General features: G+C 32.7%; 5 protein-coding genes across 8 annotated transcripts; all 5 read right to left on the bottom strand.

Moving 5' to 3' along the window:
* Positions 1-93: 93 nt before the first annotated feature.
* On the bottom strand, positions 94-2973 carry LOC138944691 (death-associated protein 1). Its single transcript, XM_070315569.1, has 3 exons — positions 2692-2973; positions 2425-2524; positions 94-1307 (listed from the first exon to the last, which is right to left on the bottom strand). Exons 1-3 carry the CDS (start codon positions 2948-2950, stop codon positions 1148-1150), a joined length of 519 nt encoding a protein of 172 aa, XP_070171670.1. The 5' UTR covers positions 2951-2973; the 3' UTR covers positions 94-1147.
* Positions 2974-3329: 356 nt separating this feature from the next.
* Positions 3330-4897, bottom strand: Prosbeta5 (Proteasome beta5 subunit). The gene is made up of 5 exons (XM_070311450.1): positions 4708-4897; positions 4208-4364; positions 3889-4101; positions 3582-3815; positions 3330-3506 (listed from the first exon to the last, which is right to left on the bottom strand). The coding sequence occupies exons 1-5, from the start codon at positions 4849-4851 to the stop codon at positions 3394-3396; spliced, it is 861 nt and encodes a 286-aa protein (XP_070167551.1). The 5' UTR covers positions 4852-4897; the 3' UTR covers positions 3330-3393.
* A 1311-nt stretch (positions 4898-6208) lies between these two features.
* On the bottom strand, positions 6209-10119 carry LOC138944690 (rab-like protein 6). Its single transcript, XM_070315568.1, has 6 exons — positions 10030-10119; positions 9329-9500; positions 8753-9243; positions 7794-8596; positions 7154-7655; positions 6209-7012 (listed from the first exon to the last, which is right to left on the bottom strand). Exons 2-6 carry the CDS (start codon positions 9453-9455, stop codon positions 6812-6814), a joined length of 2124 nt encoding a protein of 707 aa, XP_070171669.1. The 5' UTR covers positions 9456-9500; positions 10030-10119; the 3' UTR covers positions 6209-6811.
* Positions 10120-10589: 470 nt separating this feature from the next.
* On the bottom strand, positions 10590-14132 carry Smyd3 (SET and MYND domain containing, class 3). Of its 2 annotated transcripts, XM_070315563.1 has the most exons (7): positions 14002-14018; positions 12807-12989; positions 12346-12587; positions 11968-12272; positions 11465-11744; positions 11176-11338; positions 10590-10859 (listed from the first exon to the last, which is right to left on the bottom strand). In XM_070315563.1, exons 2-7 carry the CDS (start codon positions 12914-12916, stop codon positions 10634-10636), a joined length of 1326 nt encoding a protein of 441 aa, XP_070171664.1. In that variant the 5' UTR covers positions 12917-12989; positions 14002-14018; the 3' UTR covers positions 10590-10633. The 2 variants fall into 2 exon arrangements, with proteins under 2 accessions (XP_070171664.1, XP_070171663.1); XM_070315562.1 differs by lacking the exon at positions 12807-12989 and having other exon boundaries at positions 10599-10859; positions 14002-14132.
* Positions 14133-14938: 806 nt separating this feature from the next.
* Positions 14939-17294, bottom strand: Surf4 (Surfeit locus protein 4). 3 transcript variants are annotated; one of them, XM_070315564.1, is made up of 3 exons: positions 17153-17294; positions 15488-16162; positions 14939-15032 (listed from the first exon to the last, which is right to left on the bottom strand). In XM_070315564.1, the coding sequence occupies exons 1-3, from the start codon at positions 17201-17203 to the stop codon at positions 14946-14948; spliced, it is 813 nt and encodes a 270-aa protein (XP_070171665.1). In that variant the 5' UTR covers positions 17204-17294; the 3' UTR covers positions 14939-14945. The 3 variants fall into 3 exon arrangements, with proteins under 3 accessions (XP_070171665.1, XP_070171668.1, XP_070171667.1); XM_070315567.1 differs by lacking the exon at positions 17153-17294 and adding an exon at positions 16785-17020; XM_070315566.1 differs by lacking the exon at positions 17153-17294 and adding an exon at positions 16794-17020.
* Positions 17295-26448: the final 9154 nt, after the last annotated feature.

The raw sequence follows: 26448 nt of genomic DNA, 5'->3' as shown, positions 1-26448 counted from the left end.
GTTTTATTATAGAATTAAATCCTAATTTGTGCATTTTGAATGATTAATAATAATTCCAACAAATACAGACAAAAAAAATTAAAATACAATCCATTAGTTTCGTATATATACGAATGTTTATTCTCTCTAAAATATTATACAAACTGTCACCAATTACGAATCTCACTCGACATTTATAGTCTTGATATATACATTAACGAAAAATTTCAATTCCCTGAAATCCAAAATAATATTAACGCATTGAATTTCTATTCTATGGTCAGGTGGATACTAAAATAAAAAGAAAAAAGATAGCACAAAGTTGAAAATATAACTAAGTGCAAAAATTTTAATCATGAATCGCAGTATATACTGGTCCCAAAAATAGTGATCGTATTGTGTAATATTGTATAATAATACTTAATATAATCATAGCAAACATTGTGTTTGTAAGAAGGAACAATAAAATAAAAACGATAACGAGTTAAAAATATATTCGCAAAAGCCCCTTAAATGCCGGTGCAGGAATCTTATGGCGTCCAAAAAAATAAACTTTCCTTTTTCATTGTTAACAATATAGTAATCTCTCGCAAGATGGTTAATATCCAAGTATACGAAATCGTGCTCTCTTAATTCTTTAACCGACAATCTAACTAACTCTATATATTGGGTATCCGATAATAACTGATGTATGTAGGTAGAACAGGTGAAATCAAGGAACGCGAATTGGTCTTCTTTAATTAATTTTTAATAATTATTACGGAAATCGCAAAATGGTAAAGGACTTTTCGGTTTTACCCGCTCTATCTGCACACGAGACTTGATACGGTTATTATCGGACACCCTTTGTGTGTGTGTATGTGTGTATATATAGAGTTAATTAGTTATAAAAAGAATAGTAATCATCGGTTAAAAGATCAAGAATCAAGCAGCGCAAAACTACCGCACGAAATCCAAATTCTTCGATTTTAACCTTTTTTTAAAGACTTTTAAGTACGCTTATATGTATGTATGTGTATGTATGTGTGTATAGACACACACACACACACACTTACTTATATCTCCCATATATATTTATATAATTATAATTTTCTTTCTCGCATAAACTCAACGGATGACTCTGTGGACCGAGATCCACTAGTTCAATGTATGATTTGCAAAATGCAGTTCACTTTCTGGGCTGTTGAATGATAATGGGACGCGAATAGTGCGCCAGTCGTGCATCATGCGTCGGTGTAGGCTTCTCATGAAAGTGTTGCACAGCTTCCGGCGGAAAATCGGCATTCCCTTTGGCTGGAACACCGCTAATCATTATCGTCTTCGGCGGACTGCAAAAACATTAAAATATCTTTTCCCGTTACATACGACTAGAGATAGGATAGCATCGAGATACTTCTAATTTGTCTTACTTTTTCAATACTTCAAAGTTATATACAAGTTTGTATACAAAGCATCGGCATATTAACAATTAATCAGAAATGAATTATGATATAAATGATATATTTTTTCTCCTGTTTATACTTGAAGGATTATTGTTGGACATTGTTTTATCTTCTTGATTATTGCAAGCGATATCGATACAATAAAATATTCACAATTTTAATGATTTTATCGAAGAAGTAAAGATATTGATACCCTATATTAAACAAGCATTTTTATATACAATATGTTATCGTTATCGGTTGCAAACATGATTAATGTCGTTGAATCAGAAACCAAATGTTACATTTTAAAAACAGATTTTGTATATTGTATATTTTTATATCAATTATTGGTTTTTTTTATATTACATATTCTTTTATATTATTAAAAATTTTTTAAGTATTTTTATTATTACAAAAAGAGAGAAATTTTTTTATGATATTTGTGCTACAACATGCATGATTAATCATTAAATTATTTGAGTCTAATTTGGTTTGTGCTTCGTATAAATACGGATTCGCATTTTCAGTGCAGATATTTATTCACAATCAGACGCAATATGTTTATTTTCGATTGCGCGATATTATGTCATGTAAACATAAAATTTCGCTTATCGTCAGAATTGGATGGATATAGACATGAATTAATCAGCGAAGTCACGTAAATTTTTTATACAATATCTTACAATTTTTGTATCGTTTGAAGATATAAAAAACAAAAATAAACACGTACATTTGAGATACGGCAAGCTGCGATCGAAGTTATAATTGTAGAGTCGATCTTATTGTTAGATATTAGATTTATAAACGATTCCTTTGTATGAACGATTTGAATTTTTCCGTCGTGTCCCCCCCCCCCCCGTCGTCTCTCTTTAAACCGACCGTGTGCGCGAGCTGCCGTCTGCGGTCCAGCTGTTATCTTGTTTTTGACAAGCAAGCGGCTAATTATCGGATCCATGTTAAAGAATGAGTGTTGTGACGCGTTGCATGATGCGTCACAACAAAAGATGTTGATTTATGTTACCTGCTAGACGGTCTGCTCTCTTCGACATCCTTGCTAGGCTTCGTCTCGCGCTCGTCCTTCGGCGTCTTATGCTGGGTTATCCTCATGCCGCCCGCCTTTACTGGAAGAAGCAAACACGCGGCGTGAAATGCGCATTAAAAATGGCTCGAGCGAAAGATCGATCTTGAAAGAAATCGCGAACGAGACAGGTGAATTTCGACAGATTGGTAAACGCGCATTAATCTGGGCCACGTTTCGTAGCGATAGAAATGCAAGGGAATCGCTAACCTGCCGGAGGATGACCACCCTTCAGTTTGCATTCATCCGTTCCGCTCGACATTCTGTCCTCTTTAGATCGATCAAAAAGTCTATGTTCGATCGAATTTCTTTCGCAATATGTTGCTACTGCTTCGTTGCTCGTTGTTGCACTCACACCGCTCTTTCGCTGATCCGATGATGATTGAGTGATAGTGGTAATGGTAACCGACCCAACTTGCCTCATATGCGTCGTGTTTTCGAACGCGGAGAGGGGATTACTACTACGCATCGTTTATACTCCTTTCGCGGTATCTCGTCTTGAATACGCACGCAATGACGTATACCTATATGCCCGCGATATGATTTATATGTAACGTACTCATACATAATAATTAGAGAAGTGTAATCACAGAAATTAATTAATTTGTAATTAAATGTATGGTCCAAATTATATTCCTTTAATATCAGAATCAAATAGGACATTCATTTTACAATGTGATACGAAATATATGAAGAATGAAAAGAATTTATTGAAAAAATATGTTTCAATTTTAATGAAAAGCTAAGATGCAATTAAAAGTTGAACAAAATTGTGTAAATTATGTTTAATAAAAATGTATAATACACACTGAAATAATAGTGTCAATTGATAAATGATTTAGCGTAAATTATATATATAGAAATCACTTTATTTCATAAACAATTAGTATGTGTACAATGTATATATTAGACCTAGGAGGATGTGCTTGGCTGCTCCGCTGCTTTTTCAGCTTGGTAGGCATAATGCAAATCCTTGGAATCTTGATCAGAGATGTGTACCCAACCAGTTGATTTCATGTGATATACTGTAAAATGAAATATATATTAAGACATTGCAGCTATTTTGTACAAAATACATCTCCTATTATTTTATAACTGACCTCTTATAATACCACCAGAATAGGCGTCTCTGTGTGTAGCATGATAGATCGATCTTCTTCCAAGTTCATAAGCCTGCTCATCAGTTAAATCCCATCTATAACCAGAATCCAATACGCCGAATGCGAATACAGATCCAGAACCTACGCTAAAAACTTTTCCTGGAGTCCGAGTGCCCTCGGAATCAACATAATAAAGTCCAGGACCACGTTTATCCCAACCAGCCAGCATCATACCTATATGCAATCATATTCATAAATTTTCACATAATTTACAGTGGTTAGATTTGAGTCAAGAATGGTATCTTACCAATACTTAAACCCATTCCTTTGAAATTATAAATCATATTCGACAAGAGTTTACTTGCCGCTGCAATAGAAATACGTTCTCTGTTTCTAAGTTCGTACATGCGGCATTGCCTTGCTAAAACACGGTCCCAATAGACACAATCGGCAGCACCGCCAGCTAAAGTGCCAAGGAGATAGTCATTGATTTCCACTATTTTCTTCATGGTGGATGAACCTGAAAAACAAGGTAAGAATTAGTCTTAACAATTAAAAATTTTTAAATTATTTTATTATCAAAGATATAATTTATTAATTGAGGGCACATGAAATATATGTTTTACCAATAAATTGTCCTCCTGTTGCACGTGAATCCACTGCCAGAACAATGCCACCCTGGTATTGAAAGCCCAAAGTTGTGGTTCCATGATCAAATTTGATCTTCAGATGCTTCCCAGTTTCATCAGTGCCTGCAGCTATACGGCCGAGAGTTTCAGCTGGCTACAAATATACGAATACATATAAAAAAAGATTATAAAATTAAAATATAATCACATATTCTTATATCATATATTTAAATTTTTTCAACATAAAAGTACAAATAAGGCATAGAAAATGGAATCTTAAAGGTTGACTCGTTTTTCAACTTCTGACATTAGTTTTTCATAGTATTAATATTAGAACTAAATCCTCCCATACTTGTGACAAAACAGTGGCAAAATAACTTATGTCAAATTATTAGATTGCAACGGTGTCATTTATGTGCTGCAGAATGTATATGAACCATTGCATGATGCTGCAAATTTATGTTATACAAACATCGTTTATATCATTATGCGCTTACATTTATAAACGGCGGCACTGCCAGATGAAAAGCAGTGGTATCAACGCAGAGTACTGCTTCGATCTCGCCGGCAATTTTATCCTTTTCTCGCAAATAGCCAAAATCAACGAAAGAGTTGATACCGCAAACTTCGGTGAGCGCCATTTTACCCAAACATTAAAGTAGTCGGCTAGTCAGCAGGAGTGACGGGCAAACTCCGGATTGATATTAGAGACCCCACGCGGTGACGATGTGAAACTTTTAATCATTAATAAAACAGAGAGAACAGAGAGAAGCATGAGAGAGGCCATGCCGCCGTTTTTCGAAAGGCACTTTTTCTAGTTCGTATAGAAGCATCAACTAGATTTATTTTAGAGCCGGCGGAACTACGTGGCCAGATTCACTTTTCGGTGCCGTGATAAAACGGCCGGTTGGTGCATGTCTGTGTTAAATACATAATTGTGGATGAAAAATGCGGGGAAATATTATGTGGATTTATTAATATTTTTTTAGCTGCGCGTGATGTTTTGTCATTTTAGTATATACTACAGCGATAATAAATTATAATTGAAGTATTTATATATATATATATATATATATATATATATATATATATATATATATATATATATATATATATAAATACTTATAACATACATAAATTAAAAAATTAATTAAATAATATAATTAATAATATATTAATTAATAATAAAAAGTCGTAAATAAAAGTTATAAATAAAAAACATAATTCGATATTGCATAAAATGCTTGATACTTTTGTTCCAAGAATAATAAAAAAATAAAAACAAAATTTATTGTAATAATTTATCGCTGTCCGTAGTATATATTAGAATCGCAAAACATCATACGCAGTTAATTAAACATTGGACGAAGATAAAACGACACTCGTGTGTACATGAGTGATGTTTCCGAACGTACCGTAGGCAGAGTGATTCTTATTAATATTTTAATGACAAAAATAAAATAAAAAAAGAGAAAGAATAGGAACAGGATATCTTTTTTTTTCTTATTCGTTACACAGCCTAAAGTAGTATAGGTGTATAGTAGGGGTATAGATTATAGATGTTTTAAAGTTTTTGAACGGTGATTCCGAGTAATAATCAAATTAAGATGACCTTTTTGAACGCAGCTCTGCTCATATGATTGCTATTCGTATCAACTGTTCTGGCTATCCCTACTTCTTTCATTAGAAAGAGACGAAGATTTTGTTCTTTTGTTTCCTTTCTTTTTCTATCTTGCAGAGATCTCAAAGCTAATTATAACTTTTTTTATTATAATAAAATAACTTATAAATTGACAAGTAAAATGTTATAACACATTTGTAGTTATAAGATAAGAGAGATTCAATTTGTTTATATACATTTATTAACATGAAGCTGCAATGACTGCACAATGCTATACATTATACATATACAATATGTTATGAAAAAAATACAACACATTAATATAACACTGTCTTATATAAGAAGGATAACTTTTTATTTTAAATTATATATTTAACAAGAACAATATATATATGCTAAGTTAAAGATGGAGTTATAAATGTATGTCATATCAACGATAAATATATATAAACCTTAATACAAAAAAACAAATATAGAAAATTAAAATATAATTAAATAATTCTGTAAGTATACCATTGCAACGCCATATAATTATTACATCACTTTATCATACTGGGTAAAAGATATTCACATATTATATCCATTCATACAAGAAACTCTTCATGATTTACAATTTTTCAAATACACGTTAAAAATTGTCATAAATCTAAGATCAGAAATGCAATATAAATGAGTGACTTGATTGTTAAAACATATTTTCCGTAAAATTACAATCTTCAGCAAACCGAGCCCGGTTAAAATGCGAACTAACGCAGTCTAAAAGCGCATGTACGACTAGGTTTGTGAAAAATAAATATATTTTATAAATTAATTATAACCCGAAACATTATTTTCTTTGCACCAATAATAATCTTCTTCTTTTGTTTTCAATAGCATAACATACATTAACATCAAGGAATCTCTTATATGGAGCAAAGTCTTTTTTTTTTGCAAGATGCGCGTGACTTTTAAAAAACATTACCGATAATTTTGTTGGAATGCTAAATCGCCTCGTAAGCAATATCAATACCGATTTTTGTGGCTGAGCCGTTTAAAAATTCCTCGAGTTCATCTCGCTCTCTGTTCTCGTCCCTTGATCGGTGTGATGAGCGTTTCTTTTTCTTTTCAGTCTTTTCCGTTTTTTCCTTATCCTTATCCTTGTCTTTTGCTTTCTTCTTTTTCCTCTTCTCTTTGTCATCCCCCTAAAACCAATAACATAAAAAAAATTTTTTTAAACCCATATAGAAAGTAAGCTTAAATCAATAAAATTGAGAAAAATATATCCCAATATAACCCCAAAAATCTTTTATAAAAATCTTTTATAGATTGTACAAAATAATTACCTTCTCTTTATGTTTCTTTCTTTCCTTCATCACTGGACTACTGGCATTAGAGTTTATATGACGCATGCTAGTATCATCAAGCAGCTCCAGGTGAACATTGGAGCTTGTCATGCTGACATCTAAACTCTTATCACTCAATTCTAATCTGTCCTTCCTTGTACTGGTACTGCTCACATCTTCACCTCCTTCAGGACTCTGCCGCCATTTGGAATCCCGTCGCAACCAGTTATCAATAACGTCTGAATTCATGTCTGACTGCTCGTTCGGCTCGTAATTATTCGAAATACGCAATTCTTGCTCTATAGAAGAAATGGAGTCGCGTTTCGTGATTTGATTTGACTTCTCAATATTTATTTCTGGGCCTGATAGCGGTTCTAGTTTATGCTTTTGTTTAAATAGCGGATTTTCTGCTAATTTTGGCTGTATAGGAGAAGTTACTTCTTCAATGGATGACAAGTCATCTTCATAACCAGCTACTAAAGGATTTGCAGTCTCTGTGTCACTTTATAATAAGATTATATTATTAGCAGTACTAGTATATTGATTATAATTTTGATGATATATATCAAAAAGTAGAAGAGAATTCGTAGTAATAATACTAATTATATATTCTTAATAATTTATAAAGCTTTTTACTTACCTTTCAGAATCTATTTCTTCTTGCTGTACCTTCTGTGGTGAGACCTGGCTACTATCTTCCAAAAACGATCTATCCAACATTCCATCATCTGGCACAAAGTCTTCAACACTAGTCAATGGTGTACTTAAGTTAAGATTTTTAACATTTGGTAGTTTTCCATCTGTCTCATCTTCCTTCTTGTGGCCAAAGATTTTAGACATGAGTGATGGCGGACGATTGAGCGAATCTCTTCTCTCGCCATTGTCATTGATGGGTTCAGCCGGTTTAGCTACTTCTATTTTAGCAGCAGAATTTTGCGAAATAGATGATGTCACAATTTGCGAAGCTTTCATAGAATTTGATAAATTATTCAACGTATTTATCGCGGAGCTTTCTTTTTTCGGTAATGATTTCATCTCCAAACTTTTCATTGGGATCGGAGTTCCGCCGCCAATTGGACCGGGCATTGAAGCCGATCTTTTGACCTCTCCGGTGGCATTCGGGAAGTTCGCATTATTGGAAAGTGCAAGATGATAGCTACTCATGGATGATGGAACAACATTTGAGACTAGATTACTAGCAGATACTGAATCTGCAAGAGCTCTCCTCCGGTTCACAAGATTATCTAGGAATTTATTATAATCGGCGTCGTCACCATCCTGGAAGAGATCGAGTTCTTGAATGGTTAGACGCGTTTCTTCCTCGTTGGTATCAAGCTGCTTCAACAATGTTTCGCGTTGCAGTTGCAAAAATGGTAGATTGAAAAATTTGTGCAATAGTTTTAAACCGAAGCCATTTCGCATCGACGATTCCGCATATCTTACCTGCAAAAATTTAATTTATAAATTTAGAATAAAACAAATTTGAAAATTTCTGATATAAATAATGATTCTAATTAAACTTGTAAGGACACATCAAGTTTAAATTTATTCATTCATAGCAAAATATTGCTTAATAGTGTAAGCTATGAATTTAATTACTTGTGCGGTTCTTTCGTGTAGCGTATCTATAAAGTATGTCACATGATCTGTGGTGACAGTTCTGTGATGCGACATGTCACAGTGATTGCCAAGAACGATAACAGGAATATGGCTTGGTATTTTCGGCAATTCTCGTTGAACATAGTCAAATGTCCAACTCTTCGTGATATCCATCACGATAATAACACCATTGGTGCCTTTGTAAACATCAAGGAACTCTGCATCTAGAGCTGGTTCCTCGATAACGTTTTCCGCATTAGTCGGAGTATTATCCATCTTTAGACCTTCCAATTTCCGACGACGTCTGCCACGATCTACGACATCCCATACCTCCACTTTTACCACATCGTCAGTGGCTTTGTAATTCCATTGTATACTAGCCACCTGTATCTCTTCTGTGGGTATATATTCTTCGATAAACTTTTGCCCTTGCAGTCTATAGAATAAACATGTCTTTCCTACATTCCTGTCTCCCTTTATTATTATTTTCACTAAAAATAATGTGTAAAGTTCATATTACAATCGATGCCCTATTCTATTGTCTACATTCAAAAGCATATACATATGCACACTTACTGTTATATTGTACACCTTTGGCAAACTTTCTCTGAAGACTTGTTGGCATGGATTGATGGGCCGGCCTAGGAGACACATTGCCGATACCATCCGATTTGCCAGTTAATCTTTTAATAGCAGAAAACATTGTGATCTTCAAAGAAGCAATTGTTCAAAGCATTAATGTTGATGCCTGGAAAGAAATTAATATAATGTTATATATATATTTACATTATGTAGTATAAATGTAATTCTAAATATTGGCATAATAGTAATATAAATATTCTTATTATATTTTAATGATTGCAAGTAAAAATTACATAATTTTGAATTATTAAAATATATTAATAAGAATATTTGCATGAATTAAAATATACATATCGCACAAGTAATAATAACCATAAATAGATCTTTCGATTATTCTATAAGAATTATATATTACATTTTATTGTAAATTCTATGCATCATATATAAACTATAAAGAAATATATCATATTCATAAATTATAATATTCTGAAATATTAGAGCAAAAATATTTTAACGCCCATTTTGAAGTTCGCGAAAGAAACTTGACATTCTAAGCGTATTTTTTTTTAACGATATTATCGTCGGAAAATTGTTTGGCAAATATCTAGGTGCGTAAACAAGCAAGATCCTTTCGAAGATTCATCAAATTCACATGAAACTCGAATCGTAGAGAAATCGCGAGCAATTATACTTACCACATGTTATACTCCGAGTTTCGTGAATGGAGTAAACCTCTCACTGTTGGATGCGGCTCTGACCTGACAAGTCCGATTCAGTTATGCCAGAAGCCAGAACGGAGACTCAAGCAACACGCAACTATAGTGGAGGGGATAATGTATACAAGTAAGACCGCGTATGTGTGAGCTCGGCGCTTCGGGCTTCGGGCTTCGACTAGCTTCGGATAGTAGAAAAAGACAGATATACTATTTTCTGTCACCTTCCTATCAAACTGGCAACGAAGGCGACGAGCGATGCTGCTCGCTTCTTTATATTTGATACGCGCGACAGCATTAAATGTCAGACCGAGGGTTTGATAGATTTACTGTCAGTTTTCCACCGGGCCTGTCAGATCCCAAGTGGAAAACTTAATACTTAATATTATAGAAATGATACAAAAGTATGCAATGAAATATATAAACATATATTTTAACAGATGTATTAATATATATCTATTATCACATAATAAAAAATGCTATTTCGCCAAAATTAAGCGATATGGAGGAGAGAATGGATCACACACAAGTTTATGTATCAAAAAAATAATTTATTACTAAAAAAACTTACAAAATTCTAAAATCGCTACACCCTGTTAATGTTTGTATTCGATTCCATAATAGCTTGGTAGAGCAAAGGTTTTAATTCTTCTTTCATTAAGGAATGCTGATCACCATGTGTTATCATTAACACCTCACTTGCCTTTTTTAATACTTTAAGTGCTTCTTTTGATTTTTCCAAGTGCAATTGTATCTTCCCAATCGTGAGATATAGCAATCCTGTCAAGGGATGTATTTCTCCATAATAGAATCTAAAAATTAAGCACAATGTCTTCAATCATATATAAATATCAATATTGTAATGTTTATTTCTTAACCACTATAAACACATCTTTTTTAGACAATTATTGATATGCATTAATTTAATTATAGAGAGATACACTAATTATACATTAATTATTCTCAGTCACATATGAACTCTATTAATTTATTATATTTTAATATAAATGAAACACAGAAGAGGAAAAACATAAAATAATAATTTCTATATATTAATATATAAAAAGCAATTTCAAATAAAAAAACTTATCTAATTAGCTATGCAGATTATAAAAATGATATACTCACAAATATCCTGGAATAAGTTCTTTGCCATATAATTCTGCATCTTCCCAATATTCTAAATTCATAGCTGCAATATGAGCTGTTTCCAGAGAACGAATATGCTGTATATTAAATCTATGCAATATATTCTTCTGCTTTTTCAAACATATTTTACTAACATCAAGATCTATTATCATTAATAAGGATAAATTATAAATATCAAGAATATATTTTATTTGTATCAGACAAATATTTTATTCTAAAATTCTAAATATTATTTAGCTTTCTTAATATATAAATATTTAAAGGATACAAGCCATAGCTTTCATTTCTTCTAAACGATGAAGAGTAAAGTCAGTAACTTCTCGAAACGTGTTTTTAAATTCCTCTGATATTTTTGCACCACATTTTTCACAATTATCAGCTTCAATTAGACATGGAGAGTCACATGATAAATTTGGACATGTGGCTGCTTCAGCCATAGGTTCCACTTGTTTACATCTTTTGCAATCACACCAAAAATAATATGAATTGTACAATTCTTCACGTCTGTCTTTGTTAGAATTGAGTAAATCGATGTATGATATTTTTATCTGTATATAAAATAAGATTATATCAATAAATTTCAGAATAAAAAGACATTTGATATATTAATCCACTTTTAATCAATAATTTTTTATTATAAATAGAATCAATTATATTGAATATTTAGAAGTCACTATATAATATTCATCGAAAAGTTAAATCCAGTGCTATTAATCTTTTTAGTTTATTTCAGCATTATTAATCTTTGTATTTTATTTCATCAATACCTGCCTGTGACCAATCCAAAGAAGGAAGATCTGTTATTGTCCTGATAATGATAGTAGTCCCTTCAAAAACAGCAACTGCATTGGGTTTACAACTGTGATCCATCACAGATGCTCCCAGATAAATACCAGCTCCAATGGTGTTCATATTAAGATCTAATATGTTAAAGCAATTAGTACACATTCTGCCATAAATACCCATCAACTCTGCGATGTTAGGTATTGTTTCTCCCCCAAGAAGCTCATATAAAACTGCACATAATGTGGTGAAATGCTCCAGTCGCTTTGCATCTTTTTTTAGATTTGGATAATCTACAATCCAAATACAAGTTAATTACACATTCACATATATTCTCTAAAATTGTATGATTAGAAAAGTACTTACGTGACATTAAATCTTTAAATTTTCTGAAATTTTTTTCAGTATAGTAACCTACTTCGCCAGCCCCACCTCGTTTGAGCTTGAGAACTATACGTGCCATAAGCCGTGCTGCATCTGGCACAATCTTTGGCGATATTTTCTTCAAATGTGTACATTCTACCTTATGTATCGGCCACGATTCTTTTTGACAACTGCGGTCGCAATAATATACATACTGACAAGCCGAACACTTTAATAATTTGCCACTGCAATAAATTATATCATGGATGTTGATGAAATAAAATGATAGCATACATCAAATATATACTTATCTCTAACATTTTATTTGTCTTATCTATACAATGTTTCATTTTTATCATGCATAAAATAAAAACAATTTATTCCTAAATAATTAATAATTATAAAATAATTACAAAATGATAAAATCACAAATATCGCACAATTTTATTCTTATTCTTTCATACCTTTTCAAACAATTGTCACATCGAGTAGTTCTGTGTTTCGAATTAAGAGCAAAGGCAAACGGTTTGCTAGTAAAAATTATTGTTCCTCTTTTTAGTATATTGTCACTCATTTTAAACGCAGAAACGCGAAAGACTTTGATGAAACATTCAAGCTTTCTGTTCCCAATAATAACCTAACCTAACCTAATGTAGATACATTATTTTATTGCGAAACTATAGCGAAACGAAATACCGGCATGTTCTATCCAATCTGTAATTTTTATATTGGATTTTTGTTATTATGTCTTTCAACTCGATCATCCGTGACATAATTTCAGATAATCTTCAAATGAATTATATATATATATGTATATTATATATTATATATATATACATATATATTTATAAATATATACATACGTATAAAGATTTCAACTTGTGTGCACGAGATTTGAATTTAAAGAGACTTTAATAATTTATATATCGTTTTAGTTGAATTTTTACAATTTTACTTTCTTCCTCTTTCTTTTCATCTTTTAAAACTTTTACATATTTATATTTATATTTTACATGCATAAAAAGTATAGAAAAGTATAATTAAAAAAGAAAATCTTAATTTAAATATTTTTTTAAATTACATTTTCATACTTTTATTTAACATAAAATAAAAATATATTCACTATTATTGTAGAAATAAAATAAACAAATTTAAAAAATGCAGTTAAAGTAGTACTTAATATATCTATTTATAGTAATGAGAATTTTAGGTTGACAAAACATGGCATTTACCTAAATTGATCTTCACATTCTGCATTTAATACTAAATTTTCAATGATTTTAGAGAATTTTATGAATAGCTAATACACAAAATTCAAATATGAAATGTTTTCTTAATCAAGATATACATTGCATATAACTCTGTATAAAACTTATATAAGTTACATTTACGATATATTTATTTGATAAATTGACATGTCAATTGTCATCCTAATAAAAAAAAATTGGGAAAAATATATATCCACATAAATTACATATATAATAATTTTGTTAGGAGTAATGCCAATAAATTAAAGACGTCACAAATAAAAATTTAACAATTCAAATAGATAATAGAATAAGATTTGTATCGGGACTGAAGGAATAACAAGGACGAGACGACTTTCTATCAAGATTATTTCTCTTTTATATATATATATATATGATAAAACAATTTTACCTTTGTAGGCAATGATCGCATCTTTCGTCACGTATCGCCGATCTTAATACATAGGCAAACGGTTTTCCGTACAAAATAGTGGTGCCTTTGCTCACAGGCACTCGTTTACATCCTTGATTCTTGACTCTCATTTTTTCAGACTTTTTCAAATTGCACCCTCTCACTGACTATTTTGTATAGCAGAGTTGCACCTTGCTTATTAACTTTATATGATTGCACCTGCCTTCGTTCTGTCCCTTTCCCGTTCTGCCGACGTGTAGAGAGACTCGGACGCGCGCTATTTTAAGATCAGTTTATTTTCGCATAACGTTATTATTGGAGCTAACTAATAAACCCTTAACCCGCTGATTTCTCGCTAATACCTTCCTCCTCTCTCTTCTTCTTTCTCTTTCGTCATAATTAAAACAAATCTGGAACGCTTATTTACAGTAAGAAAGAGAGTTAAGTTAAAGAATTATAATAAAGCTAGAGAATTGACGGATTTTTTCTCCCGGATAATTTGTAAATCTTGAATCCGGAACAGTGGAAGTATTTATCCGGTACTAAAACTCAAATCTCAAAGCAATCAGTTCAATCCATGATTAAAAATGTATGAAAACATACATGGAAAAAGATACATTATCCACATTAGCAGTGTTATATGTACAATGCCATTATCGATAATATAATCTTTATCTGTATGTGCTTATCTTTTTCCTTCTCTTTTCTATTATTTTCGTCATAGTGTTAAAATACGAATTTCGATTAACCGATTAGTCATATACAATAGAATAATTGCATTGGGCCGGTGATATCGACACATTGAATGTCTTGTCGTTTAACACACAATGGTTTAAGATTTCTTTGAGCGTACAAAGGGACAGGAATGGGAGACAGTAATTCGTTTTAACTTTCGTGTTAACAACCTGACGATGTATCCACCACATCCATAAATAGGATTATTTCTACCATTCTTTTTTATGTTCGTCCATCGATACTCCGCCTGGACCTAGAGAGACTATCATCAGAAGACCTCCGATGACTGAAAGTGTCTACAATGAAATACAAATAAGGAATTATTAAATTATATATCAAAATTGTTGATTTTTGGTAATAGAAAATAATACATTATAGACACATATGTATGTGTGTGTTTATATGTATATATAATGATTATAGATAATAAAGAACTAATAAAGTATAAAAGATTTGACAGAGAGAGAATAAATTATACAAAAAAATTACAATTATATTAATATATTGATATTATACTAGAATATATTATACTAATATTATACTATACTATCATTAATATTAAATCAAAATTAAGTCATATAAATAAAATTACTTTTGACATAAATAAAAAGTGCATTTCATGTAGAAGTAAAAAGACTAATATCCTCTCTGTCTGGTAACAAATATATATTTTGTTAATATTACAGAAGTATTCAACATTTTAGTTATGTATAAATGAATAAATATGATTAATAAAATTAGACAAACTTACCTGGAAGAAATCATATTTGAGAAAATCCCTGAGTGGCTTATAATCAGGAATGGTCCACCATGCATTATGATAGAAGTTCAATGCAGTCAATAGGACGACAAGTAATAATGCGCTCAGCTTAGTTTTGTAGCCAATTGTTACCAGTACCATAAAGATGCTGCCGACAATGTCTTGGAGGATTTGTAGAAAAGATATCTCGAAGCGAATCAGTGTAATGAACATGAATGCCAACAGAATTCGACCAGCCAATTGCAGTAAATTCTTAGGTTTGTTATCACCAAGACTAGGCACACCAGCAAAGAGCGATCTACCTTCAACTCGCGATTCTGCCAGCACCAGTAGAAGTGCTCCTATTAGCGCTAGATTCCTGAATAGGAATTGCATGTCCCATAGAATGCTGTACGCAATAGTCTGTAGAATCACAATGAAGAACAAAACGCCGCAGGCTATGCTGACTCGCCATCTACTAATCACCATAACACATCCACCGAGTTGTCCAATAAGATTTACAAGGACGAAGACAGTGGCTAGAAATTTTCCGCAACCCCATGATGCGTCCATATACTCTCGTTGCTCGCTCCATTGGAACCACATTCGCAAGCCATCTTCTAGGAAGGTAGCAATGAGACACAATCGCGCTAATGTTGGAAGCACGTGTTTTCCATTGCGAATTACCTGTCACAATAATAAATATTTTTAATAATATATCTTGTTTTTTTTATTTAATTTAATAATGATTATACTACTGTGTCTTTTGATACGGTCGTATCAAGGAATGGATAAAAGACAAAATGGAATTTGAGAAATTTTTATTTAAAACTCTTTAAGCGCCAAAGTATCTGAAATATTATATTTCTATCAGCTGTTTTCTGACAATTTTTTTATTTTCTTTCATCAAAAATTTTACTTTTGTTATTTAATATGAATTCTCTCCCATACATTTTTGAAAATTGCTGATCAGTGAATAACATGTTACATTATCATATATGAATATCTGAAAAGTAGGTCTGTGAAAGTGGATAATGATCCATATGTCTGACAAACCTGTAAATGTTAAAGAAAGAAATCCACTTAAATATAACATTCTCAATAGCAAATAAAATTTTGTTTGATCATCTTTCTAGATAAAATAAAATGCTAATAGATAATAAGAGAGATATGAGAGAGAAAAGTCACACACAGTCATCATTATAGAGTATATTTCACCCACGCAAGTGTGAAAATATTGAATCTTGTTGAACATTTGTTTGTCTAAATGATATCTATGTGATCGATAAGAAAAGGAAAAAGCGGAGACCTAGCTCACTTTTGCTCTAAGTACTATCGTCGCTCAGAATTTCCGAATGCACCTGTGGAATTCATAACCTGCAACTTTAGCGAACAACGATAGAAAGTGCATCGCGAATCGCGATCGCTTAATCGCGCCACGTGTTTCACGGCTACGAAGGATAATCCGCGAGAAATCGCGGATACGCGCGAAAATATGGGAATATACTCTCTCTGGGCGACGATGACGTTGACAGGAGCGCGGCTCGCTCGTTCACGGGGAACGAGCGATTTAATTCGTGCCATTTTTCTCTCTCTCTCTCTCTCTTCGTGGATTCGACGGGATCGCGAGTCGTTCGACGATGGGAAAAACGGCGCGATCGCGCTGAAAAAACTCACCTGATCGGCGATTTCCTCCGCCCTCGAAAGCACCTCCTGCGAGACCACCATTGCGTGTTGTGTGTTTTATTCAAAAACCGCAAAATTTCCCATACGTACCCTGACGTATACACGTGCGCGCAGACAAGTGGCGCGGCGCGCGCCGCGCTGCGTGGCGCTTGGGCGCTATACGAAATCCGCGGGGTGGTGAGGGGGAGGGTTACATCATATGTGTGCGTAGTGGGTCACCCAAGGAGGCAATCCGTTGCTCCCAAGTGTGATGTGGAGATCGGCTGGCTGCTACGAGCACGTCACTTCCGGCGTACGTGGTCGCGAAAGCTGGCGCCCGCGTCGAATTCAATCTTGGAAAAGATTTGAATTTCATTCTCGATACTTTTGCAAACGCTATCTCCGAGACACGTAAGCGAATATAAATTACGAGAGTACACGGCGTCATAATATGCTGTACGAATTATTCTGTATATATATATATATATATATATATATCATTGCGAGAATTATATATATATGTATATATTACAATGAACAAGATATTTTTTGTTCAAATTTTATAATTTACTTTATAAAACTATTATTTATTTATTTTTGTATGTAGAAACAACATTTTTTGCGCCGCAATACTTTTTTCTCATCATTTTAGACATCTGTAGAAAATATCTCTAGAATAATAAACTAGTTAATAGATACTGCGATTCGCGCTGCATTCACGCTGTTCCGACGCATTCCGATACTTCGAAATCGAATCGCGGTTCGCGGTTCACTTCTCTCAAAAGATTTCAAATGGCGGTTGATCGCGGAACGGGTCGCGGATCGTGGAATCACGTTCGAATCGCTCGATCGTATATTTCTCGTGAGTGTTATCGTCTAAAAGTGAAATTCAGACGCGGAAACGTGTCGCGAGTGTTTTGTAAAGTGTCGTACGTCTGCCGTAACGCGTTAAAATCCCATGAGCTCATTTCATGGATACGAGGATTCGTCCAACGGATTCTTATGATGCGAGTCTGCAGCGGTAATATTTCGTCGATGCTGAATCTCACGAATTTCGATATTTTACATCCAACCAATTAATATTCTCATTTTCCTTTATGTACAGAAGGTGCAAAGAACACGCAGAGCAAGAAATAAGTGGATCTCGACGCGAAATAGGAAAACAGAGAAACGGTAGAAGAGAGAAAGAGAGAGAGAGAGAGAAAGTTGCACACGACGTGCGAATTGTTGCAGGTCCCTTCATCATCTTTTACACTGTCGGTAAGTTTCCTTTTATTTCATGATGGGCTTGCAGTCGGTACATTACGCAATACGGTTGACATAGTTTAGATGGCAATACTATGCACTTATGCAAGGTTAAGTGCCTTATGCTACTTCGCGGAAATGGAAAAAAATCATCGCGTGTTTAGATAAAAATTTTATATGAGAACTTATATATGTGAGAAATTATATGAAAGTACATATTCGCAAAACTAAGATTATAACAAAATACATATGCAGCGCATTTTTTCTCGAATTTTTTTAATCGTTTATGGCAACGCATTAACAAAGTAGGGTATGTGCCGATTTTTTTTTTTTTTTTTTTTTTATTTAATTATGAAAGAATATCAAATATTCTTTTCAAATAGATTTGTGAAGCAAAAAGAGATGTTTTATTATATTTACTATTTTTTATCTTCAATATATAATTTTCTGTGAAGAGAAAAAATATTTTTTAAATAATACATACGTGTAGTAGTTAGGCAAAAATGTCGTATAATCATTACATAATTTGTTTTTAACATAGAAAATCGTTAGATATTAATAATTAAATGATAGAAGTGATTAAAATTAAAGTTTTACTTTATTCTTTATTTTATTGAAGACAGAGAGAATTACTTCATCTATAATTTCTATATCAAATTTGTTGCAAGATATTCATAGCTATTTCATTATCTCAGATTAAGTTTGCGTACAAGGTTTTTTTTTTCGAATCGCATTTTACGCCTATTATTTTTCGTTCCTTGTCACACGAAAGCGTTTCGACGACTGCAAGTCTCGTCATTTTTGTTTTGCGAACTACGACGGCGAGTTTCGTCGAGATGCCGCTTCGTGATACTCGCTATCTGTTACTCCTACTGCGAATACGTATCGCATGTATGCGCTGGGTGTATCAAGTTGTAATAGAGACGAGTAGGTTTACTGCCATTGCCGTTGCCGGTAGGCGCCGAGTTACTTGATTCTCTACCTCTACCCTATTTGGGCCTGGACATGAAAGGGAACTGACGAGTACATCTGTCCGCTGATCTTGTACTCGTATCTATGCGTTTTAAGCGATACATATAGATAGTACATACAGATAGTACTTTAGTAACGTGGAAACTCCGCTAAACTTCCGCGTACGCTTACATTCGTATAACTTACATGGGAGGGATGAGAGAATTTTAGAAAACTTTAATGGAAACTTTAATCGAAGAAGGAAAATATGTGTGTGTTTCCGAAAGGTGAATAACTTTGTATGCGTAGATGTATGTGTTCCATGCTCTATCTCTTTTTCCCTCTCCTTCTTTTCGACAAACAATTAACTTTTCTAAAAATAGCTATATAGAAACATCTTTACCTATATATTTATATCAATTATATACAAATATATATTTATATTATAATTTTTCAAATATCTATGTAAAAGTTTAATTAGATGTCTATTTTAATAATATAATATTATATTTTGTATCGTACTAAAATTTCATTCTTTTAATTAACATTTAGAGAAATTTCCATTATTTCATTTATTTTGAAGAACATTTATCTTAAAGTTATTATTAATCTCTTATAGTTTAATTTATAAATACTTTATTATTAAATAAAAATATTTTAAATATTTATTTTTGTTTTGAAGAAGAAAAAGCTTCTACGAGAATAAATAAATCGATTATATTTCGCAGTTCGATATTTGTAGAAACATGAATATCTTTTACATATTTACACCAGTTTTTCAAAACCAAGTATCGTAGGAGAATAATTTAACTATCTTTTTTATATAAATTTTCTTTATTTTGAAAAACGATCAACAATGTTTGACACTCAAGATAAAATAGTTTATTTTCCAAAAATAATATTACTTTTGCGCCGAGCTTTTTTCCGCTCTTTTAGAAAGTGTCCTTTGCGCCGCCCTCGTGGCGACAGTCCCAAGGTGATATCACACGTAAAGTCGAAACTTACGTAAGTCGAGGACCGAGTGTGCTTGCACTCGTTCCTCGAAACGTCATCGCAGCAGGAATCGAGCGGCGGTGAGAACCTAAGTTCTACGCGCGCGTCAAGCTAGCTGGCGCCGCGTTGTCGCATCCTATACAGAGGATTGCTTCCGCACAGAGACACGGACGGGAGTCTCTCGTGGGTGTCGACACGAGGAGAAAGATAAACGGGGAACAAATCGAAACTATAGCTATATCTCGAAATACCAAAGCTCGATAACGCGCGCGTGCGTCAGTATGCTATTATTCGGTGAAATTGAGAGATCGTTCTTTCTGATAAAAAAATTCGCGATCACATAGACCATAATTAGACGAATCCTGATTATAGACGAATGAGACGAGCGTTTTATTATTATCACAACAGGAAAGAACTCTTATTTTAGTGCAACCTTTTCTTTTTCATTTTAAACAATAAACTAATAATATAGGATTACACATACATATAAAGATTAGAAATTAAAATATAATTATAATTAAAGTATCAAATCTACTACAGCTATTTGAATTTGATATTAAAATATTTGATATCAACATATTAAATTTAAATAGTCTATATAATGATTTTCTTCTAGTAATATAAATATATAAAATATCGATAAAACAATTTTGAATTTTTGTATGATGTTCGAATGTTAATTATGCTAGAGTGCCGATCAAAAATTGAAATTAGTTTTCAATTATGAGTAATAAGGATATTAAAATATTTTATATTATCATTGCTTTCTAATTAGTCCACTAATTAATGCAACATATAAGAATGTCCCCATGGTACCAAATGGCGTCCCACGGAAACCTCCGCTTAAATATATCTGGTTTCTCGAAAAAGATAATTAATTATAAAAGAACTGCGATTTTTTCTATAGATTTATTCTTGAAATTAAAAATCTTTTAATAATCTTTTAATAAATAAATATTTAATAATTCTTTTAATAAATCTTTTAAGATTAAATTAATTAAAATAATTTATAAAAAAAAATATTTTTTCTTATATATATAAATTAAATTATCTTACGATTAACATATATAAAAGAAAAAAATGTGCGGTATGCTTCTCAAATTAAAGTTCGACAAAAATTCTCACAATACCGATTACTCCGGAATGATCGCTGAATCATCACTTGACTCTTATTCTTATTCTTTCACAAGGATCAATCACAGATTCATCGTTATCGACGCGATCGATACTTACGCGGAAAAAGGAAATTGGTTTCCCGGACGTATTTTCCTTTTAATCGTACGAGTCGATTCGGCGACGGAGGAGTACGGGTCGATGATGCGCATAATTGAACATCCTGGACTGGTTTGGACACTATCGTTCTGTCGTTTCGAGTAGTACGATCTCCGTCGCCGTCACCGAGCATAGTGATCGTCCCCCGCAGCATTCTCATGGTCTGCTCCTCCTTGCTGTATCGTTGCGGCCGGTGTTGCATTAATTAAGCGCAGATGCCGATGTCTTGTCACCCGCCATTTGCCATTCGCGTTCGCGTTTGTATTCGTCCGACCGCAGCGGTCGGAACCTGATATATCCGCGTGTAAATGGTGTCTCGAAAATCGTATTTTATCACGCTGCGAAAAATTTTGTCGCAAATAATATTGAATGAATGAATGAATATATTCTCTGTTTTTCTATATGCACGATTTTTAACATTTATTATCTTTTAACATTTTATATCTAATATCTAGCAATTAAAAATATTAAATTTAATGAAATATACTAGAAATTATATATATGTGGATGTGACATTTTTTTTATATCAAATTTTTAGCAGAAGGGAGATTTTGTTATTTATTTACAATAGAAGATTTTCGACTTACTTTACTTATAAATTTATTAATAAAATAATAAAAGAGATATTCTTTTTAATTTGCTTTTTAATATAAAGAACATTCGCTTTTAACATACTTTCTGTCATTGTTACGCTCTTTCTCATCGATCGCTGTCTTTGCGATTGTTTTATTATCTTTTTGCTTTTTTCTTTTAATTACATCTCGCTCATCTCTCTTTCTTTCTTCGTTTTACATCAATATGATCGTGTTCTTGGAAATATTTGTCACAACAGGAAAGAACGTATAGATTTTTGCGATTTAATAAAGTTAAATCAGTCATCTACGAATTTTTTAAACAATTCAAAATTGCTATTTCTATGATCTTTAAAAATATCGAGATATTTATAATTTCTTTAATTCAGAAGTGATTCGTCCAAAGTTTTCGCGATTTAAGTTTGAAACATGCAAATACACAAGTCATCTCTTGCAATTTCTCATGGGCTTTAAATTAACGGAAGTTAAACACTAAGAAGTATCGTTTAATTGCCGTTTAAGGTTGAAAATAAAAAAAAGGCGCGAAAAAAGATGACGTCCAATTAAACTTTCGCTAAGGAGAAATCGATGTCAAATTGATTAAGGAGTTCGCAACTGGGAGAAAGCGCAGTAATTAGCGAAAATTCCTAGATATTTTATATACGTGTACAAATAATTTTTTTGACGAAATATTTATTAAAATATATATATATATATATTTTTTTTTTTTATAATATATTCAATCTTTACTGTGTCTCAGTATACATGAGATGAGTAAAAATTTCATTCAAAATAACATTTTTCCTATAATATTCCTATTTTTAATTAAATATCTCGGTAATTAATTATATAAAATAAACAATTAACATCAAATTAATATATATCTAAAAATTACTCTCACAATTCCCAAAAATTTCTAGTCATTAGAAAACGCTATAATTTCAGGACACTCTGTGTGTTATCATAATTTGATTTCTCGTATTCGTCGTCGTTTGCCTAATTCGGTTGCCCCTTCGTACGTGTGTACGTGCGATCTTACGCGCGCACACATACGAGGGAGCGAGTGAGTCTATGCAATTCTCTTGCGCGTGTATATGTATATTACTATGCACAATGCGTACGTAATGTATGTTGCATGGCGGTGTATGGCGATTTTAGTCTGGGTTTCGAGCTCGCATTGCGAAACTGGTTACGTACTTAACATGGGATAATCGTCGGAGACAGGTGTCCCGAACTCCTCTCGCGATATCGGACCATCGGGAGATAGTCGATCCGATCATCAATGGCAGCCTGGGAAGAAAATGCGGAAGACCGTATCGAGACAGCATCACACATGCATACACGCAGCCGCACAACCACCGTATTTTCTTTGCCCCCAATCTGCGTTACCAGCCCGCGTTCTTGAATATCATGATCGTTGCCGATAAAGAGAAGGAAATTATCGGTAGCGAATGACAACAGATTATATGAATTTTCTCACTTATGTTACAAGAAAACAGGAAATTAATTTTAATTGCTGGTTTAATTAATAATAATAATATCTATTATTATCTTCTAGGGAAGATTATATTATTATCAATTGATATAATAATCATCTATTGTAATCATCCGCAAAGTAATTGTAGATAATAATTTTCGGATTATGTTAGATGACAAATATGATATTTTGATAGGTAAAAATAATATTCTATGTCTTCAATTAAAAAAAAAAAAAAGAAATCTAAAATTATACGCTGTAAAATTATATTCAAGTCTTTCATTTTTATTTAAATGCGTATTAAGGATACACATTTATCATTTGCATCGTTATTGTGCTTTTTCTGCACTCTTTCATCGTATCTTCTAATTTTTCCGACATTCTTATCAATACATTAGATCATTAATTGTTAGATTACGTTGATGAGATCTCCGTCTTCTCGAGAACGATTTTGTCGCGACGACGAACAGAGAGAGAGAGAGAGAGAGAGAGAGAGAGGGAGGGAGGGAGGAGGATTTGGAATTCGCGGACACGTGTGGGTGTAACGGGTATATATGTGATCGATACCGCTGTGCGAGTCGTCTGGTCAGCTGGCGCCAGGGCCCTGACAGCTTCCTACCAGAACGCACTTCGCCTCATTAATCTTGCTTTATGGCCGCCGTTGCACCTAAGTCCCTCTGCTCTCTCAGTTCCCTCGGCTCTCCTCCTTGCGATTTCTCTCTACGGGATGGACGATACGCGCCGATCAATTCGCTGTCTAGAACAACAGCTCTAATTGTAATCAGTCATTTCCTAAATCGAATCTTGAAGAAAATAATAAATTAAAATGCTATATGAATACGCAATGGGTAATAATAGAGAAATCTGAAGATTTTATCTCGAAAAATATACAACTAAGATATATACAAATTTAATATAGGATAATTATAAAAATTCTACAAAATTAAAAATTTGTATATACATTGCTTATAACATGAAAGTATACTTATATTATTATAATGTAAAGATATAAATATGTATTATGTAGATTAATTATATATAAGAATTTTTGAGAACCTAGAATTAGGCTAAAAATTTATCAAATGTATTATCGAATTTGTTTCAAGAGAGTCACATTATCATTCAAATTCATTCTCGTTCGCGTTCTCTGACGTAGTTTTACACGATTAAAAAATGCTTGTTTGAACAACAAATGGATATATGATGTTGCATTTGGAGCAAGATAAGGTTAAAATGTGTGCCATTGAGTATGCTAGTGTGTACGATAAACAAGTACTCGAACTCCGCAATGCGTTCCATTTCGGAACTAAATGGAGCAATCTCCGTAACGAAATACTCGTGAAATTGATTTGGCCGACATGCCACGAATGCATCGAACAAACATTAAAACTCGCGAAGGCTACTTTGAATTAAACCATATCCGAAATGCAAATATCATTCTTTAATTAATATGTTTGCGCAAAAAATGATTCTTTAATTTCATTATTTCTTAATTAAATATACATTATTTTATGTGCTAAAATATTAATAATTTTTTTATTAATAATTTTTATACTCAAATTAATATAAAAGTTAAAAGTTAATTGAATAATTAATTAATTTAACTTCTTAACTCTTTTTCTTCAAAATAATTAAATTAAATAATATGAAACAAAGAGAGAAGGAGATAGCAATGTATTGCCTAAAACGAGCATGATCAGAAATGGACCAGAATGGCTTTTCTTTTATCCTTTTTCTCTTACGATTTCATGCAGAGAATTACATTTTTACAATTTTACGATTTTTGATATTAAATGTCTTTTCAAATTAAATGAAATATATGAATGATATATATGAAAGAGTCAGGCGAGTCAGTGCAAATGGAATATGAGCCTATGACATAAAATCGAGCATGACCGCTCAAGGCGGGTGCTTTTTTTATTTTATTTGTTTTTTTTTGGAGTTGGATACGCACCGAGCCAATTACTATACTCGCGCTATGTAACCGTCGAGAATTAAGTAATGCTTATGAAGGTGGGTAAATGCACCTGCGCCTACCTCTTAGCAGGTGCGTACCCACGGTCGGTTCGCTTCGACTCCGCACGAAAATAAGAGGCGTGAGGCCGGATCGCGGGACCGGCCGGCTCGCGTGTCCTTGCACCGCGAACGTATAATCAGTTTTGCAATGCGTGCACGCATGCAACTCGCAGTTGCATTCCTATTGTTGCCGCACTTCCGCAAAATTCTACGTCTTGTCTTTATCCTCTTATGTGTGATTTTTATTTAATTTTTTTTTTATTTCGATAATTTTTTATAAATTCAGAAAATTCTTTTTGATATATATAATTTTTTTTTACAATCTAGCATCTAATAATAAGTGAAAGATAAGGAGATACATTTGAAGACAGGCTAGATTTAAAATTGAACAGTAATTTTCTTAAAATTAATTTAATATATGATCGTACATCACATAGTATAAAATTTTTGGCATCTTTGTATTTATCGAGAGAGTGATTTTTTTTTTTTTACCAACGTTGAAATGCAATATACTTTAATTATTCAAGTGCTTTTACTCTTTCCTTTCGTTGTTTGTTCATGATTACCATTTAAACTTAAGACATGCAAAGCAGATATACTTTAGAATGGTACATTCGGGAGAAGAAGAGCATAAGGATGTTTGCAGCATGAGAAGAAAAGTGAAAAATAAGTGAAGAGAGCCCGATATATCGCGATGTTACGTTCCGAACACCTGCTCGTTCGCTGCCTGGTCGACATTCTTTCGCTTCATCTGCAGGCGAACGAAACTGCCATCCATGAAT

Source organism: Polyergus mexicanus, unplaced genomic scaffold, assembly GCF_030449975.1.
Source record: "Polyergus mexicanus isolate NDT 795.1 unplaced genomic scaffold, iyPolMexi1.0 SCAF_2, whole genome shotgun sequence".
NCBI classification, from domain to species: domain Eukaryota; kingdom Metazoa; phylum Arthropoda; class Insecta; order Hymenoptera; family Formicidae; genus Polyergus; species Polyergus mexicanus.
This window is presented reverse-complemented; position numbering and strand designations above follow the sequence as displayed.

Coding starts and splice junctions, on each gene's coding strand:
- Surf4 (XM_070315564.1), bottom strand. CDS start 17,203: ATGGTGGTCTCGCAGGAGGTGCTTTCGAGGGCGGAGGAAATCGCCGAT. Junction 16,163..17,152: donor CGGAGGAAATCGCCGATCAG/GTGAGTTTTTTC, acceptor TTATTGTGACAG/GTAATTCGCAATGGAAAACA. Junction 15,033..15,487: donor TCAAATATGATTTCTTCCAG/GTAAGTTTGTCT, acceptor ATTTCATTGTAG/ACACTTTCAGTCATCGGAGG.
- Smyd3 (XM_070315562.1), bottom strand. CDS start 14,132: ATGAGAGTCAAGAATCAAGGATGTAAACGAGTGCCTGTGAGCAAAGGC. Junction 12,588..14,001: donor TGCGATCATTGCCTACAAAG/GTAAAATTGTTT, acceptor AATTTATTGCAG/TGGCAAATTATTAAAGTGTT. Junction 12,273..12,345: donor ATTTAAAGATTTAATGTCAC/GTAAGTACTTTT, acceptor TTTGGATTGTAG/ATTATCCAAATCTAAAAAAA.
- LOC138944690 (XM_070315568.1), bottom strand. CDS start 9,455: ATGTTTTCTGCTATTAAAAGATTAACTGGCAAATCGGATGGTATCGGC. Junction 9,244..9,328: donor CAAAGGTGTACAATATAACA/GTAAGTGTGCAT, acceptor CATTATTTTTAG/TGAAAATAATAATAAAGGGA. Junction 7,656..7,793: donor GAAGAAATAGATTCTGAAAG/GTAAGTAAAAAG, acceptor CTTATTATAAAG/TGACACAGAGACTGCAAATC.
- LOC138944691 (XM_070315569.1), bottom strand. CDS start 2,950: ATGCGTAGTAGTAATCCCCTCTCCGCGTTCGAAAACACGACGCATATG. Junction 2,525..2,691: donor GGGTGGTCATCCTCCGGCAG/GTTAGCGATTCC, acceptor TGCTTCTTCCAG/TAAAGGCGGGCGGCATGAGG. Junction 1,308..2,424: donor GAGAGCAGACCGTCTAGCAG/GTAACATAAATC, acceptor ATGTTTTTGCAG/TCCGCCGAAGACGATAATGA.
- Prosbeta5 (XM_070311450.1), bottom strand. CDS start 4,851: ATGGCGCTCACCGAAGTTTGCGGTATCAACTCTTTCGTTGATTTTGGC. Junction 4,365..4,707: donor CAGTGCCGCCGTTTATAAAT/GTAAGCGCATAA, acceptor GTATATTTGTAG/CCAGCTGAAACTCTCGGCCG. Junction 4,102..4,207: donor AACAGGAGGACAATTTATTG/GTAAAACATATA, acceptor CTTGTTTTTCAG/GTTCATCCACCATGAAGAAA.